We start from the raw sequence: 14,234 nt of genomic DNA, 5'->3' as shown, positions 1-14,234 counted from the left end.
GTGGTGGGGATAGGAGACAGCTGGCTGGGCAGTACAAGGTAAAACAGGGGTGGTCGGGATAGGAGACAGCTGGCTGGGCAGTACAAGGTAAAACAGGGGTGGTGGGGATAGGAGACAGCTGGCTGGGCAGTACAAGGTAAAACAGGGGTGGTCGGGATAGGAGACAGCTGGCTGGGCAGTACAAGGTAAAACAGGGGTGGTGGGGATAGGAGACAGCTGGCTGGGCAGTACAAGGTAAAACAGGGGTGGTGGGGATAGGAGACAGCTGGCTGGGCAGTACAAGGTAAAACAGGGGTGGTCGGGATAGGAGACAGCTGGCTGGGCAGTACAAGGTAAAACAGGGGTGGTGGGGATAGGAGACAGCTGGCTGGGCAGTACAAGGTAAAACAGGGGTGGTGGGGATAGGAGACAGCTGGCTGGGCAGTACAAGGTAAAACAGGGGTGGTCGGGATAGGAGACAGCTGGCTGGGCAGTACAAGGTAAAACAGGGGTGGTGGGGATAGGAGACAGCTGGCTGGGCAGTACAAGGTAAAACAGGGGTGGTCGGGATAGGAGACAGCTGGCTGGGCAGTACAAGGTAAAACAGGGGTGGTGGGGATAGGAGACAGCTGGCTGGGCAGTACAAGGTAAAACAGGGGTGGTCGGGATAGGAGACAGCTGGCTGGGCAGTACAAGGTAAAACAGGGGTGGTGGGGATAGGAGACAGCTGGCTGGGCAGTACCAGGTAAAACAGGGGTGGTGGGGATAGGAGACAGCTGGCTGGGCAGTACAAGGTAAAACAGGGGTGGTCGGGATAGGAGACAGCTGGCTGGGCAGTACAAGGTAAAACAGGGGTGGTGGGGATAGGAGACAGCTGGCTGGGCAGTACAAGGTAAAACAGGGGTGGTCGGGATAGGAGACAGCTGGCTGGGCAGTACAAGGTAAAACAGGGGTGGTGGGGATAGGAGACAGCTGGCTGGGCAGTACAAGGTAAAACAGGGGTGGTGGGGATAGGAGACAGCTGGCTGGGCAGTACAAGGTAAAACAGGGGTGGTCGGGATAGGAGACAGCTGGCTGGGCAGTACAAGGTAAAACAGGGGTGGTGGGGATAGGAGACAGCTGGCTGGGCAGTACAAGGTAAAACAGGGGTGGTCGGGATAGGAGACAGCTGGCTGGGCAGTACAAGGTAAAACAGGGGTGGTGGGGATAGGAGACAGCCTTAATAGGCCTCGGGGGGCCTCGTGCCCACATGGATAGGCCAGTCAAATGGCCCCGCCTTAATAGGCCTCGGGGGGCCTCGTGCCCACATGGATAGGCCAGTCAAATGGCCCCGCCTTAATGGGCCTCGGGGGGCCTCATGCCCACATGGATAGGCCAGTCAAATGGCCCCGCCTTGATGGGCCTCGGGGGGCCTCGTGCCCACGTGGATTGGCCAGTCAAATGACCCCAGGTTGATTCCTGGTTCTATTCCTGTGTTGTATTGATGGTACCAGGTTGATTCTTGGTTCTATTCCTGTGTGGTAGTGATGGTACCAGGTACCAGGTTGGTTCTATTCCTGTGTTGTAGTGATGGTACCAGGTGTCAGGTTGGTTCTATTCCTGTGTTGTAGTGATGGTACCAGGTACCAGGTTGGTTCTATTCCTGTGTGGTAGTGATGGTACCAGGTGTGATACTTGGTTCTATTCCTGTGTTGTAGTGATGGTACCAGCTACCAGGTTGATTCCTGGTTCTATTCCTGTGTTGTAGTGATGGTACCAGGTGTGATACTTGGTTCTATTCCTGTGTGGTAGTGATGGTACCAGGTACCAGGTTGATTCCTGGGTCTATTCCTGTGTGGTAGTGATGGTACCAGGTACCAGGTTGATTCTTGGTTCTATTCCTGTGTGGTAGTGATGGTACCAGGTGTCAGGTTGGTTCTATTCCTGTGTTGTAGTGATGGTACCAGCTACCAGGTTGATTCCTGGTTCTATTCCTGTGTGGTAGTAATGGGTACCAGGTACCAGGTGTGAATCTTGGTTCTATTCTATCTGCTTTACAGATTCATATTATCAACATGGGCTTTACAGTAGTGTGTTATTGCGTTTTCAGAATATTTGGTATTGGAGTGGGACTGTCTCTCTTAGGGAGAAAGTCTCACTCTGATCTCTAACGTTGCTTTACGGGTGAGAGAGACCCAGTTAGTGGTGACTAAGAAGCTAGGTCTCCTGGCTGGCTGGTTGTTCAGGGACTGTTCCACAGTCTGACCCATTTTTACAGGAGACAGACGGACAGAGCTGCTCCACAAGAGACTGGGGTGGATACAGGGAGATGAAGGCAGTAGGGCTGGGAACTGATGGACATAATGCTTTATAGCCTCTAGACTGATGGTCATAATGCTTTATAGCCTCTAGACTGATGGACATAATGCTTTATAGCCTCTAGACTGATGGACATAATGCTTTATAGCCTCTAGACTGATGGACATAATGCTTTATAGCCTCTAGACTGATGGACATAATGCTTTATATCAATCAATCAAATTTATTTTATATAGCCCTTCGTACATCAGCTGATATCTCAAAGTGCTGTACAGAAACCCAGCCTAAAACCCCAAACAGCAAGCAATGCAGGTGAAGAAGCACGGTGGCTAGGAAAAACTCCCTAGAAAGGCCAAAACCTAGGAAGAAACCTAGAGAGGAACCAGGCTATGTGGGGTGGCCAGTCCTCTTCTGGCTGTGCCGGGTGGAGATTATAACAAAACATGGTCAAGATGTTCAAATGTTCATAAATGACCAGCATGGTCGAATAATAATAAGGCAGAATAGTTGAAACTGGAGCAGCAGCACAGTCAGGTGGACTGGGGACAGCAAAGAGTCATCATGTCAGGTATTCCTGGGGCATGGTCCTAGGGCTCAGGTCCTCCGAGAGAGAGAAAGAAAGATAGCCTCTAGACTGATGGACATAATGCTTTATAGCCTCTAGACTGATGGACATAATGCTTTATAGCCTCTACACTGATGGACATAATGCTTTATAGCCTCTAGACTGATGGTCATAATGCTTTATAGCCTCTAGACTGATGGACATAATGCTTTATAGCCTCTAGACTGATGGACATAATGCGATGACCCTTACTGTCAGCGGAACCAGGCAGCAGGCGCTGGTCAGTGGAACCAGGCAGCAGGCGCTGGTCAGCGGAACCAGGCAGTAAGCAGGTGCTGGTCAGCAGAACCAGGCAGCAGGCGCTGGTCAGTGGAACCAGGCAGTAAGCAGGCGCTGGTCAGTGGAACCAGTAAGCAGGCTCTGGTCAGTGGAACCAGGCAGCAGGCGCTGGTCAGTGGAACCAGGCAGCAGGCGCTGGTCAGTGGAACCAGGCAGCAGGCGCTGGTCAGCGGAACCAGGCAGTAAGCAGGCACTGGTCAGTGGAACCAGTAAGCAGGCTCTGGTCAGTGGAACCAGGCAGCAGGCGCTGGTCAGTGGAACCAGGCAGCAGGCGCTGGTCAGTGGAACCAGGCAGCAGGCGCTGGTCAGTGGAACCAGGCAGCAGGCGCTGGTCAGTGGAACCAGGCAGCAGGTTCTGGTCAGCAGAACCAGGCAGCAGGTGCTGGTCAGCAGAACCAGGCAGCAGGGCTCTAACTGGGCCCTGTGCTTTGGGAGTTGAGAGGTCAAGGTTGACTCACCTCTGGGTGTATGACTGAAGCTTTAGGGGAGACAGAGAGAAGCTTCAGAATGATTTATTCAAAGATTCTACCACATTCAGTCCAAATAAAGTCCAATAGTTTGCCTGTGGTCCTGTCGTTAATGGACTTGACAGCACAGCAAGGGTGGAACACTATTTTGAGGAGCTGTGAAATAGACTTTTGGTAAATGACTATTTCTGATGCCTTTTCTCTCCATCTCTGTCCTCCCCTTCCTTCCAGTGCAGGATGCAGTCTTCAGGCCACCGGCAGCGCGACACAGAGCAGCACCAACCCCTGCTGTCAGCTGACAATGACCCTGAGGCTGGGGCAGGTCCTCTGTGTCCTCCGGCTGACCAGGACGGCCTGTGGTTTATCCAGGACGGCTGTGGTATAGTCTGTGGTGTGGTGACCTGGTTGTTGGTCCTCTACGCTGACTTTGTGGTCAATCTGGTGATGCTGCTGCCAAACAAGAGCTTGTGGTACTCCGTGATCAACGGAGCACTGTTTAACTTCCTGGTCGTCATGGCGCTGGCCTCGCATCTACGGGCCATGCTGTCAGACCCGGTAAGAAGTTGGAGGGGGTGGGGGAGGGAGCAGACGGAAGGGGAGGAAGGATAGACAAGACGGGGGAGGAAGGAGAGACAAGACGGGGGGAGGAAGGAGAGACAAGACGGGGGGGAGGAAGGAGAGACAAGACGGGGGGAGGAAGGAGAGACAAGACGGGGGGGAGGAAGGAGAGACAAGACGGGGGGGAGGAAGGAGAGACAAGACGGGGGGGAGGAAGGAGAGACAAGACGGGGGGGAGGAAGGAGAGACAAGACGGGGGGGAGGAAGGAGAGACAAGACGGGGGGAGGAAGGAGAGACAAGACGGGGGGGAGGAAGGAGAGACAAGACGGGGGGAGGAAGGAGAGACAAGACGGGGGGGAGGAAGGAGAGACAAGACGGGGGGGAGGAAGGAGAGACAAGACGGGGGGGAGGAAGGAGAGACAAGACGGGGGGGAGGAAGGAGAGACAAGACGGGGGGGAGGAAGGAGAGACAAGACGGGGGGGAGGAAGGAGAGACAAGACGGGGGGGAGGAAGGAGAGACAAGACGGGGGGGAGGAAGGAGAGACAAGACGGGGGGGAGGAAGGAGAGACAAGACGGGGGGGAGGAAGGAGAGACAAGACGGGGGGGAGGAAGGAGAGACAAGACGGGGGGAGGAAGGAGAGACAAGACGGGGGGGAGGAAGGAGAGACAAGACGGGGGGGGAGGAAGGAGAGACAAGACGGGGGGGGAGGAAGGAGAGACAAGACGGGGGGGAGGAAGGAGAGACAAGACGGGGGGAGGAAGGAGAGACAAGACGGGGGGGAGGAAGGAGAGACAAGACGGGGGGGAGGAAGGAGAGACAAGACGGGGGGGAGGAAGGAGAGACAAGACGGGGGGGAGGAAGGAGAGACAAGACGGGGGGGAGGAAGGAGAGACAAGACGGGGGGGAGGAAGGAGAGACAAGACGGGGGGGAGGAAGGAGAGACAAGACGGGGGGAGGAAGGAGAGACAAGACGGGGGGAGGAAGGAGAGACAAGACGGGGGGGAGGAAGGAGAGACAAGACGGGGGGGAGGAAGGAGAGACAAGACGGGGGGGAGGAAGGAGAGACAAGACGGGGGGGAGGAAGGAGAGACAAGACGGGGGGGAGGAAGGAGAGACAAGACGGGGGGAGGAAGGAGAGACAAGACGGGGGGGAGGAAGGAGAGACAAGACGGGGGGGAGGAAGGAGAGACAAGACGGGGGGGAGGAAGGAGAGACAAGACGGGGGGGAGGAAGGAGAGACAAGACGGGGGGGAGGAAGGAGAGACAAGACGGGGGGGAGGAAGGAGAGACAAGACGGGGGGAGGAAGGAGAGACAAGACGGGGGGAGGAAGGTGAGACAAGACGGGGGGAGGAAGGAGAGACAAGACGGGGGGAGGAAGGAGAGACAAGACGGGGGGGGGGAAGGAGAGACAAGACCGGGGGGCGGGAAGGAGAGACAAGACCGGGGGGCAGGAAGGAGAGACAAGACCGGGGGGCAGGAAGGAGAGACAAGACGGGGGGAGGAAGGAGAGAGAGAGAGAGAGAGAGAGAGAGAGACCAGGCGGTGGGAAGGAGAGAGAGAGAGAGAGACCAGGCGGTGGGGAAGGAAGGAGAGAGAGAGACAAGGCGGTGGGAGGAGAGAGAGGCAAGGCGGTGGGAGGAGAGAGAGACCAGGCGGTGGGAGGAGATAGAGAGAGAGAGAGAGAGAGACCAGGCGGTGGGGAAGGAAGGAGAGAGAGAGACAAGGCGGTGGGAGGAGAGAGAGGCAAGGCGGTGGGAGGAGAGAGAGAGAGGCAAGGCGGTGGGAGGAGAGAGAGGCAAGGCGGTGGGAGGAGAGAGAGACCAGGCGGTGGGAGGAGAGAGAGAGAGAGAGACCAGGCGGTGGGGAAGGAAGGAGAGAGAGAGACAAGGCGGTGGGAGGAGAGAGAGGCAAGGCGGTGGGAGGAGAGAGAGAGAGAGAGAGAGACCAGGCGGTGGGAAGGAAGGAGAGAGAGAGACAAGGCGGTGGGAGGAGAGAGAGGCAAGGCGGTGGGAGGAGAGAGAGAGAGGCAAGGCGGTGGGAGGCTCTGGTCATTGGAGTGGTTGTCAACTTCCTGGCTGTCATGGCCATGGCATCGCACCTCAGAACGATGAGACGTCTGTCTCTGTGAGGACGGGGGGGTGACTCTCCCTGCTCTCTGGGAGAAGGAGACTGTCTCCTGGCAGGGTGAGGACGGGGGGGTGACTCTCCCTGCTCTCTGGGAGAAGGAGACTGTCTCCTGGCAGGGTGAGGAGGGGGGGGTGACTCTCCCTGCTCTCTGGGAGAAGGAGACTGTCTCCTGGCAGGGTGAGGAGGGAGGACAAGGACTGACTCTCTCTGGGAGAAGGAGACTGTCTCCTGGCAGGGTGAGGAGGCTGACTGACTGGCTGTCTGACTGACTAGTGCTGTAGGGACTGACTGACTGTCTGACTGACTAGTGCTGTAGGGACTGACTGACTGACTGACTAGTGCTGTAGGGACTGACTGACTGACTGACTGACTGACTAGTGCTGTAGGGACTGACTGACTGACTGACTAGTGCTGTAGGGACTGACTGAGTAGAGGTGGAGTAGAGGTAGAGTAGGAGAGTAGGGTAGGAGAAAGAGGAACTGAGCATTAACTGTTAAATGAGTCAGCGTTCAGTTACAACACTCCTTCCTTCTGCATGATGAAATTAATCCCTACAGCACTAGTCAGTCCCTACAGCACTAGTCAGTCAGTCAGTCCCTACAGCACTAGTCAGTCAGTCAGTCCCTACAGCACTAGTCAGTCAGTCAGTCAGTCCCTACAGCACTAGTCAGTCAGTCAGTCCCTACAGCACTAGTCAGTCAGTCAGTCCCTACAGCACTAGTCAGTCAGTCAGTCCCTACAGCACTAGTCAGTCAGTCAGTCAGTCAGTCCCTACAGCACTAGTCAGTCAGTCAGTCAGTCAGTCCCTACAGCACTAGTCAGTCAGTCAGTCAGTCCCTAAAGCACTAGTCAGTCAGTCAGTCCCTACAGCACTAGTCAGTCAGTCAGTCAGTCCCTACAGCACTAGTCAGTCAGTCCCTACAGCACTAGTCAGTCAGTCAGTAAGTCACTACAGCACTAGTCAGTCAGTCACTACAGCACTAGTCAGTCAGTCAGTCAGTCAGTCAGTCCGTACAGCACTAGTCAGTCAGTCAGTCAGTCCCTACAGCACTAGTCAGTCAGTCAGTCCCTAAAGCACTAGTCAGTCAGTCAGTCCCTACAGCACTAGTCAGTCAGTCAGTCAGTCCCTACAGCACTAGTCAGTCAGTCAGTCAGTCCCTACAGCACTAGTCAGTCAGTCAGTCAGTCCCTACAGCACTAGTCAGTCAGTCAGTCAGTCCCTACAGCACTAGTCAGTCAGTCAGTCCCTACAGCACTAGTCAGTCAGTCAGTCCCTACAGCACTAGTCAGTCAGTCAGTCCCTACAGCACTAGTCAGTCAGTCAGTCCCTACAGCACTAGTCAGTCAGGGTAAAGACTATATAGATTGATGTTTCCTCAGGGTAAAGACTATGTAGATTGATGTTTCCTTCCCTCATGGTAAAGACTATATAGATTGATGTTTCCTCCCCTCAGGGTAAAGACTATATAGATTGATGTTTCCTCAGGGTAAAGACTATATAGATTGATGTTTCCTTCCCTCAGGGTAAAGACTATATAGATTGATGTTTCCTTCCCTCAGGGTAAAGACTATATAGATTGATGTTTCCTCAGGGTAAAGACTATATAGATTGATGTTTCCTCAGGGTAAAGACTATATAGATTGATGTTTCCTCCCCTCAGGGTAAAGACTATATAGATCGATGTTTCCTCAGGGTAAAGACTATATAGATTGATGTTTCCTTCCCTCAGGGTAAAGACTATATAGATTGATGTTTCCTCCCCTCAGGGTAAAGACTATATAGATTGATGTTTCCTTCCCTCAGGGTAAAGACTATATAGATTGATGTTTCCTCCCCTCAGGGTAAAGACTATATAGATTGATGTTTCCTCCCCTCAGGGTAAAGACTATATAGATTGATGTTTCCTCAGGGTAAAGACTATATAGATTGATGTTTCCTCCCCTCAGGGTAAAGACTATATAGATTGATGTTTCCTCAGGGTAAAGACTATATAGATTGATGTTTCCTTCCCTCAGGGTAAAGACTATATAGATTGATGTTTCCTCAGGGTAAAGACTATATAGATTGATGTTTCCTCCCCTCAGGGTAAAGACTATATAGATTGATGTTTCCTCAGGGTAAAGACTATATAGATTGATGTTTCCTCAGGGTAAAGACTATATAGATTGATGTTTCCTCCCCTCAGGGTAAAGACTATATAGATTGATGTTTCCTCAGGGTAAAGACTATATAGATTGATGTTTCCTCAGGGTAAAGACTATATATATTGATGTTTCCTTCCCTCAGGGTAAAGACTATATAGATTGATGTTTCCTCCCCTCAGGGTAAAGACTATATAGATTGATGTTTCCTTCCCCCAGGGTAAAGACTATATAGATTGATGTTTCCTCAGGGTAAAGACTATATAGATTGATGTTTCCTCCCCTCAGGGTAAAGACTATATAGATTGATGTTTCCTCCCCTCAGGGTAAAGACTATATAGATTGATGTTTCCTTCCCTCAGGGTAAAGACTATATAGATTGATGTTTCCTCAGGGTAAAGACTATATAGATTGATGTTTCCTCCCCTCAGGGTAAAGACTATATAGATTGATGTTTCCTCAGGGTAAAGACTATATAGATTGATGTTTCCTTCCCTCAGGGTAAAGACTATATAGATTGATGTTTCCTCAGGGTAAAGACTATATAGATTGATGTTTCCTCAGGGTAAAGACTATATAGATTGATGTTTCCTCAGGGTAAAGACTATATAGATTGATGTTTCCTCAGGGTAAAGACTATATAGATTGATGTTTCCTCCCCTCATGGTAAAGACTATATAGATTGATGTTTCCTCCCCTCAGGGTAAAGACTATATAGATTGATTTTTCCTCCCCTCAGGGTAAAGACTATATAGATTTATGTTTCCTCCCCTCAGGGTAAAGACTATATAGATTGATGTTTCCTCAGGGTAAAGACTATATAGATTTATGTTTCCTCCCCTCAGGGTAAATACTATATAGATTGATGTTTCCTCAGGGTAAAGACTATATAGATTGATGTTTCCTCCCCTCAGGGTAAATACTATATAGATTGATGTTTCCTCAGGGTAAAGACTATATGGATTGATGTTTACTCTCCTCAGGGTAAATACTATATAGATTGATGTTTCCTCAGGGTAAAGACTATATAGATTGATGTTTCCTCAGGGTAAAGACTATATAGATTGATGTTTCCTCCCCTCAGGGTAAAGACTATGTAGATTGATGTTTCCTCAGGGTAAAGACTATATAGATTGATGTTTACTTCCCTCAGGGTAAATACTATATAGATTGATGTTTCCTCAGGGTAAAGACTATATAGATTGATGTTTCCTCAGGGTAAAGACTATATAGATTGATGTTTCCTCATGGTAAAGACTATATAGATTGATGTTTCCTCATGGTAAAGACTATATAGATTGATGTTTCCTCCCCTCAGGGTAAAGACTATATAGATTGATGTTTCCTCCCCTCAGGGTAAAGACTATATAGATTGATGTTTCCTCAGGGTAAAGACTATATAGATTGATGTTTCCTCCCCTCAGGGTAAATACTATATAGATTGATGTTTCCTCAGGGTAAAGACTATATAGATTGATGTTTCCTCAGGGTAAAGACTATATAGATTGATGTTTCCTCAGGGTAAAGACTATATAGATTGATGTTTCCTCAGGGTAAAGACTATATAGATTGATGTTTCCTCCCCTCAGGGGAGGGTAAAGACATTGAATGGTCTCTGAAGCCTGTTTGTGTCCGTCGTATTCTGATGATGGTCTGACCTCTCCCGTCAGGGGGCGGTTCCTAAGGGCAACGCCACCAAAGAGTACACGGACAGTCTGCAGCTGAAACCTGGAGAGGTCATCTATAAATGTCCCAAGTGTTGCAGCATCAAGCCACAGAGGGCCCATCACTGCAGGTAGACACCATGACAGAGATGGTATAGATCTCTATAGAGACGTATCACATCAAGCCACAGAGGGCCCATCACTGCAGGTAGACACCATGACAGAGATGGTATAGATCTCTATAGAGACGTATCACATCAAGCCACAGAGGGCCCATCACTGCAGGTAGACACCATGACAGAGATGGTATAGATCTCTATAGAGACGTATCACATCAAGCCACAGAGGGCTCATCACTGCAGGTAGACACCATGACAGAGATGGTATAGATCTCTATAGAGACGTATCACATCAAGCCACAGAGGGCTCATCACTGCAGGTAGACACCATGACAGAGATGGTATAGATCTCTATAGAGACGTATCACATCAAGCCACAGAGGGCCCATCACTGCAGGTAGACACCATGACAGAGATGGTATAGATCTCTATAGAGACGTATCACATCAAGCCACAGAGGGCCCATCACTGCAGGTAGACACCATGACAGAGATGGTATAGATCTCTATAGAGACGTATCACATCAAGCCACAGAGGGCCCATCACTGCAGGTAGACACCATGACAGAGATGGTATAGATCTCTATAGAGACGTATCACATCAAGCCACAGAGGGCCCATCACTGCAGGTAGACACCATGACAGAGATGGTATAGATCTCTATAGAGACGTATCACATCAAGCCACAGAGGGCTCATCACTGCAGGTAGACACCATGACAGAGATGGTATAGATCTCTATAGAGACGTATCACATCAAGCCACAGAGGGCCCATCACTGCAGGTAGACACCATGACAGAGATGGTATAGATCTCTATAGAGACGTATCACATCAAGCCACAGAGGGCCCATCACTGTAGGTAGACACCATGACAGAGATGGTATAGATCTCTATAGAGACGTATCACATCAAGCCACAGAGGGCCCATCACTGTAGGTAGACACCATGACAGAGATGGTATAGATCTCTATAGAGACGTATCACATCAAGCCACAGAGGGCCCATCACTGCAGGTAGACACCATGACAGAGAAGGTATAAATATCTATAGATATGTATCACATCAAGGCACAGAGGGCCCATCACTGCAGGTAGACACCATGACAGAGATGGTATAGATCTCTATAGAGACGTATCACATCAAGCCACAGAGGGCCCATCACTGCAGGTAGACACCATGACAGAGATGGTATAGATCTCTTTAGAGACGTATCACATCAAGCCACAGAGGGCTCATCACTGCAGGTAGACACCATGACAGAGATGGTATAGATCTCTATAGAGACGTATCACATCAAGCCACAGAGGGCCCATCACTGCAGGTAGACACCATGACAGAGATGGTATAGATCTCTATAGAGACGTATCACATCAAGCCACAGAGGGCCCATCACTGCAGGTAGACACCATGACAGAGATGGTATAGATCTCTATAGAGACGTATCACATCAAGCCACAGAGGGCCCATCACTGCAGGTAGACACCATGACAGAGAAGGTATAAATATCTATAGATATGTATCACATCAAGGCACAGAGGGCCCATCACTGCAGGTAGACACCATGACAGAGATGGTATAGATCTCTATAGAGACGTATCACATCAAGCCACAGAGGGCCCATCACTGCAGGTAGACACCATGACAGAGATGGTATAGATCTCTATAGAGACGTATCACATCAAGCCACAGAGGGCTCATCACTGCAGGTAGACACCATGACAGAGATGGTATAGATCTCTATAGAGACGTATCACATCAAGCCACAGAGGGCCCATCACTGTAGGTAGACACCATGACAGAGATGGTATAGATCTCTATAGAGACGTATCACATCAAGCCACAGAGGGCCCATCACTGCAGGTAGACACCATGACAGAGATGGTATAGATCTCTATAGAGACGTATCACATCAAGCCACAGAGGGCCCATCACTGCAGGTAGACACCATGACAGAGATGGTATAGATCTCTATAGAGACGTATCACATCAAGCCACAGAGGGTCCATCACTACAGGTAGACAACATGACAGAGATGGTATATTTATCTATAGATACATACTGCAGGTGAGGGATACTCAGTGGCTTAAGGTGTCCGCATGCTTCCCAGACAAAACAGTTTGTGCCAGTCAAAAGTTTTAGAACACCTTGTGAACACAACATGTGATTCAAGGGTTCTAGAACACCTACTCATTCAAGGGTTCTAGAACACCTACTCATTCAAGGGTTTTTCTTTATTTTTACTATTTTCTACATTGTAGAATAATAGTGAGAACATCAAAACTATGAAATAACACATATGGAATCATGTAGTAACCAAAAAAGTGTTAAACAAATCAAAATAGATTTTAGATTCTTCAAAGAATAATTTTGCCTGATGACAGCTTTGCACACTCTTGGCATTCTCTCAACCAGCTTCATTAGGTAGTCACCTGGAATGCATTTCAATTAACAGGTGTGCCTTGTTAAAAGTTCATTTGTGGAATTTCTTTCCTCCTTAATGCGTTTGAGCCTATCAGTTGTGTTGTGACAAGGTAGGGGAGAAGTTAGCCCTATTTGATAAAATACCAAGTCCATATTATGGCAAGAACAGCTTAAATATGAAAAGAGAAACAACAGTCCATCATTACTTTAAGACATGAAGGAAAGTCCACCATTACTTTAGACATGAAGGTCAGTCCATCATTACTTTAGACATGAAGGTCAGTCCATCATTACTTTAGACATGAAGGTCAGTCCACCATTACTTTAGACATGAAGGTCAGTCCATCATTACTTTAAGACATGAAGGTCAGTCCATCATTACTTTAGACATGAAGGTCAGTCCATCATTACTTTAAGACATGAAGGTCAGTCCATCATTACTTTAGACATGAAGGTCAGTCCATCATTACTTTAAGACATGAAGGTCAGTCCATCATTACTTTAAGACATGAAGGTCAGTCCATCATTACTTTAGACATGAAGGTCAGTCCATCATTACTTTAAGACATGAAGGTCAGTCCATCATTACTTTAGACATGAAGGTCAGTCCATCATTACTTTAGACATGAAGGTCAGTCCATCATTACTTTAAGACATGAAGGTCAGTCCATCATTACTTTAAGACATGAAGGTCAGTCCATCATTACTTTAGACATGAAGGTCAGTCCATTACTTTAAGACATGAAGGTCAGTCCATCATTACTTTAGACATGAAGGTCAGTCCATTACTTTAAGACATGAAGGTCAGTCCATTACTTTAGACATGAAGGTCAGTCCATTACTTTAAGACATGAAGGTCAGTCCATCATTACTTTAAGACATGAAGGTCAGTCCATCATTACTTTAGACATGAAGGTCAGTCCATCATTACTTTAAGACATGAAGGTCAGTCCATCATTACTTTAAGACATGAAGGTCAGTCCATCATTACTTTAGACATGAAGGTCAGTCCATTACTTTAAGACATGAAGGTCAGTCCATCATTACTTTAGACATGAAGGTCAGTCCATTACTTTAAGACATGAAGGTCAGTCCATTACTTTAGACATGAAGGTCAGTCCATTACTTTAAGACATGAAGGTCAGTCAATACGGAACATTTCAAGAACTTTGAAAGTTTCTTCAAGTGCAGTCGCAAAAACTATGATGGAACTGTCTCTCATGAGGACCACCACAGGAAAGGAAGACCCAGAGTTACCTCTGCTGCAGAGGATCAGTTCATTAGAGTTAACTGTCTCTCATGAGGACCACCACAGGAAAGGACGACCCAGAGTTACCTCTGCTGCAGAGGATCAGTTCATTAGAGTTAACTGTCTCTCATGAGGACCACCACAGGAAGACCCAGAGTTACCTCTGCTGCAGAGGATCAGTTCATTAGAGTTAACTGTCTCTCATGAGGACCGCCACAGGAAAGAAAAACCCAGAGTTCCCTCTGCTGCAGAGGATCAGTTCATTAGAGTTAACTGTCTCTCATGAGGACCGCCACAGGAA

The 14,234-nt window shown here is 48.9% G+C and overlaps 1 protein-coding gene across 4 annotated transcripts in view; it reads left to right on the top strand.

The window, feature by feature from the left end:
* The window catches only part of LOC110520677 (palmitoyltransferase ZDHHC7), a 33,661-nt gene that overhangs the window by 5,618 nt on the left and 13,809 nt on the right, over positions 1-14,234 (top strand). For 2 of the 4 annotated variants that reach the window (XM_036964356.1, XM_036964354.1), the window contains 2 exons: positions 3,885-4,203; positions 10,151-10,275. In XM_036964356.1, the coding sequence (XP_036820251.1) occupies positions 3,886-4,203; positions 10,151-10,275 (443 nt within the window). In that variant the 5' untranslated portion in view covers position 3,885. Of the gene's footprint in view, positions 1-3,879; positions 4,204-10,150; positions 10,276-14,234 lie in introns of all 4 variants that reach the window. The other 2 variants (XM_036964355.1, XM_036964353.1) reach the window with 1 other exon arrangement.

The sequence above is a fragment of the Oncorhynchus mykiss genome, chromosome 26 (genome assembly GCF_013265735.2).
Source record: "Oncorhynchus mykiss isolate Arlee chromosome 26, USDA_OmykA_1.1, whole genome shotgun sequence".
NCBI lineage: Eukaryota > Metazoa > Chordata > Actinopteri > Salmoniformes > Salmonidae > Oncorhynchus > Oncorhynchus mykiss.
Note: the sequence above shows the minus strand (reverse complement) of the source record. Positions and strands in the feature narration are given on the sequence as shown.